The sequence below is a fragment of the Bombus bifarius genome, unplaced genomic scaffold, assembly GCF_011952205.1.
Source record: "Bombus bifarius isolate JDL3187 unplaced genomic scaffold, Bbif_JDL3187 scf7180000009355, whole genome shotgun sequence".
NCBI lineage: Eukaryota > Metazoa > Arthropoda > Insecta > Hymenoptera > Apidae > Bombus > Bombus bifarius.
The window spans coordinates 8,493-12,255 of record NW_022885068.1 but is presented as its reverse complement, the minus strand read 5'-3'; the positions used below and the strand labels follow the sequence as shown (position 1 = coordinate 12,255).

Here is a 3,763-nt window from a genome sequence, read left to right as displayed (position 1 = left end):
TAAGTAATTGCAATAAGTCATATTTTTAAGAAACGTTCTCACATGCTGTCACACACTCTAATTAGAAAAGGATCATGAAACATTCGGTTTATGATATTATTTGTTTGTAAATCTTCCTGCTTCCGGAAACTTTTTTAAATATGAAAATATTTATATACAAAATTAAATATTTTTTTCAATATCAACACTTCTTGCGTTTATGTTGTCCTAGTCAGAATTATATTATTTCGTGTATCCTGTTGCTTTTTATATGATAGTCCTCCCGTTGGCCGCGGATTCGTTATCAAGCCTGAGGCCCTCGTCACTAGTGTCACTATCGACAATAAAGGTACCCCACGCGCGACCGGACGATGAAGAACTTCAACGCAGAACCGCTACCTCCCGCGAGCCCTCCCCGGGAGGGCGCCTCGAGCTCGGACTCGGAGATTCAGACTCGACATATATATTATTATATATATTATATATACTATTATATCTATATAATATATGTATTTATATCTATAAATATACGTATAAATATATCTATTTAAAAAAATAAAGTTGACCTTCATATATCGCCAATAATATCGCGTGCGTAAAAAGAAACTGATTACATTTAATTCTTTTTTTACATTTATTTATTTTTTATTATTATTTTTTTCACAACTAATTACATTCAATTATTACATTTACATACATTTAACTATTATTACATACATTTACATACATTTAATTATTATTTTTTTCATAATTATATCTCGTTTGAAATATTTTTCGACATAATTAATTGTTTCAAAAACACATACTCCAGCCTTCTAAATGATTTATTTTGCGTATTATACGAATTATTCCATCTATAAATAAATTGTTCTCTATACACACAAACACGCACACAGTCTGTTAATTACACGAGTTAATTGTATCATTTTTCTCGATAAGTTGACAGAGCAAGGAAAATGAGCGACGAACCTACCTACAAACTAATCTACTTCAATGCCGGTGGTCGTGCCGAACATATACGGTACATATTTGCATATACTGGCATCGAGTATACCGACGAGAGGATCCCCGAAGAACTCTGGCCTGAATAAAAGGATTGTAAGCGTGAAGAATCGATTTTTACTATCATTGTTCAACTCTCAGGTATCTACCATTTACTCAAACTTTTCTGTATATAAAACTTTCGTTTCACGTGCAGGCTAAACTTACTTAAAGTAAAATTTCATACGGAATAAAGTCGAACTTTTCATTAAGTTTTGCTTCCGTAATATCGTGTTTATCGAATACCAACTTAATTCACTTACGATTCTCGAATTTTTGTGTTGCAATCTTTATTGTTTTCAATGAATCGAAGCATTTCGAATATTTTGAGAAAACCATAAATAGGTGACTTAAAATAGGAATACAAAAATACTTCTACGTTTCTCGTTAATTTAAAAACTTTTTAGGACTTGTCGGAAAAAAAGGATAAAAAATTGAAATCAGTTCGGAAATGAACAAGAACATAGCTAAAAAGTCGAAAGAACAAAGCAGATATAAAATTCGATCTTCCGTTGCGACATTTCTATCGTAAATAGTATAATAAAAGTTTTACGCAGCATAGTCTTCGATATAATCTTATATGTCGCTTGCAGATAGAGAAACCAAAAATCAACGTAAGTCTGTAAATCAATCCTGTCGGTGTAAAACACAAAATTACGTTCGCAAGAGACATTCGATTTATATTCCTTGCATTTCAATTTTCATTACAAGAACCGTGTACATTTTCTAATATTTTTTCCGTGTCTGGTATTATGCGACGTGAATTTTTTATTCGCAGTTGTAAGTCCACTATCATTGCATAAGGTCTTCCCGCAAAACGATACTGATCGTTCCTCGTACATTCAGTACACCGCATCAGACAGATTCGTTCCTTTCCGTGAGAATTACAAATTTTATACTCGATCTTTTATCCTTGATTTTAAAAACTTTAGGTTCTTCCCAACAGTCAAAAACACGCGATACCCTGTCCATCGTAATCGTAAGAAAAGAAAAAAAGGAGAAAGAAGACATTTCTGTATTTCTTTACTAGGCCATGTTGATTAAAACCGAAATGATTTCGATTCATCTATTCACAAGAACGCAACGGCCTCGGAAGCTGTGTTGTGATTTCCTATCGATCGTTTCCCTCTACACAGTGTTCATATGAGCCATGTTTGTTCTTAGCAATGCCTTATAAAATGCTGCCTGTGCTGGAGATAGACGGGAAACCGGTAGCGCAGAGTAACGCTGTGGCGCGATACTTGGCGAAGAAGTACGATTTAATGGGAAGGAACGAATGGGATGCGATGATATGCGACGTGCTCGTCGATACTCTTGGAGATTTGAAGCAAGGTGAGTAACTGATGAGATGACTTTGCATTTGTCTCACCACAGAGACAGACGTTCAAGAATTCATTGTGAAAAGACGAGTACAAACAATATACGTATGTCTTTCCGTTAAGCGAATGTTACAGTTTGTTTGCAAAAGTCAGTTTTTAGATTATAGAATCGTAGATAGAATTTAGAGGATAGAAACTTTTAGTAGTCACTTTTAGTTTAGTAAAGTCTTATCGACAATAAGCAGACTACGTTATGATACAACGATTCCAACTGAAGATTTCTATCGACATCACGAATTCGATGGCTTCCAAATTTTCTTCTCTGCAATCTCAGACGCTCAACTCGAAAGAATCTTTTAGATCCCCCGACAAACACTCGACTCAGGTTATCTATTATCGTAATCTTCCTACGGGATTTTTTTTAACTGCGTTGCGTTAACGAATAACGGGATAACATCACGTTTCTCTCAACGCCTTTCAACGTTCTACAACTTTTATTCTTTGCAAATCCCTGTCTCTATATGATAAACGCTGGTTATCCGCGGAATTTACGATTTCAATTTCTTTAACGAGATATTTATCATATTACACAATTCCTGTAAATGTATTTGTAATTATATCGCCGAAGAATTGTATTTAATTAAGCTATGAAGTTGTGGAATCGTGAGAAGGATTATTTTTATAGAACTGTCTAATTTCCATTCGACATTGATTCAGGATACACATTACTCTTTTTTACATAATACCAGTTTTGTCATTTTTAATTAACAAATACCTCCAAAGGTTGAAGTTTCTAAAATTATCCATTAAATTCTGACAATAAAATAAAAATCCAAATTCTTCCTAAAAAGCTAGTGATCTTTAGTTAAGAGTTCGATTTTTCACATTTTTCAAGGTAAATTAAAAAAATTGTTTAATAGAGGAGGTACAAAATAAATGTATACAAACCTTTTTTCAGACGACATGGGCGGACTTCGTGTTTGCAGCGGCCCTTGAAAATTTCGAGTATATGTTTGGGGCATCAGCTTTGGATAAATATCCAGCTCTTCGAGCATTGAAGAGAAGGATTCATAGAATACCGGCTATTTCTGATTGGCTGATTAGGCGCCCATACACAAACAGCTAAAAAGCTAAAAACGTGTGGAAAAAAGATGACCAGTACACCAGTATATATATATGTAGTATCGTGGACGAAAGGCCTAAGAAATATCGGGCGAACTATGAACAATGTCGCGAGAGCCGAGGCGCCGTCGGGCCCATCAATGTGTCATCGGTTTTTTCAAGTGCATAGTTTCGTGGAAAAGACCTACGTGACCCTGGCTACGAGCGTCTGCAAAACACGTGTGCGGTGGGCCTAGGAAAAAGGCAATAGAATGCGACAACGGCCAGAGTGTGAGTCGAGAAACAGAGTGTGAGTCGAGGAG

The 3,763-nt window shown here is 35.3% G+C and overlaps 1 protein-coding gene across 1 annotated transcript; it reads left to right on the top strand.

Annotated features, from left to right (window-relative positions):
* The first annotated feature begins 1,033 nt into the window (after nucleotides 1–1,033).
* On the top strand, nucleotides 1,034–3,468 carry LOC117215113 (glutathione S-transferase-like). The gene is made up of 3 exons (XM_033461542.1): nucleotides 1,034–1,122; nucleotides 2,185–2,352; nucleotides 3,298–3,468. Exons 2-3 carry the CDS (start codon nucleotides 2,187–2,189, stop codon nucleotides 3,333–3,335), a joined length of 204 nt encoding a protein of 67 aa, XP_033317433.1. The 5' UTR covers nucleotides 1,034–1,122; nucleotides 2,185–2,186; the 3' UTR covers nucleotides 3,336–3,468.
* Nucleotides 3,469–3,763: the final 295 nt, after the last annotated feature.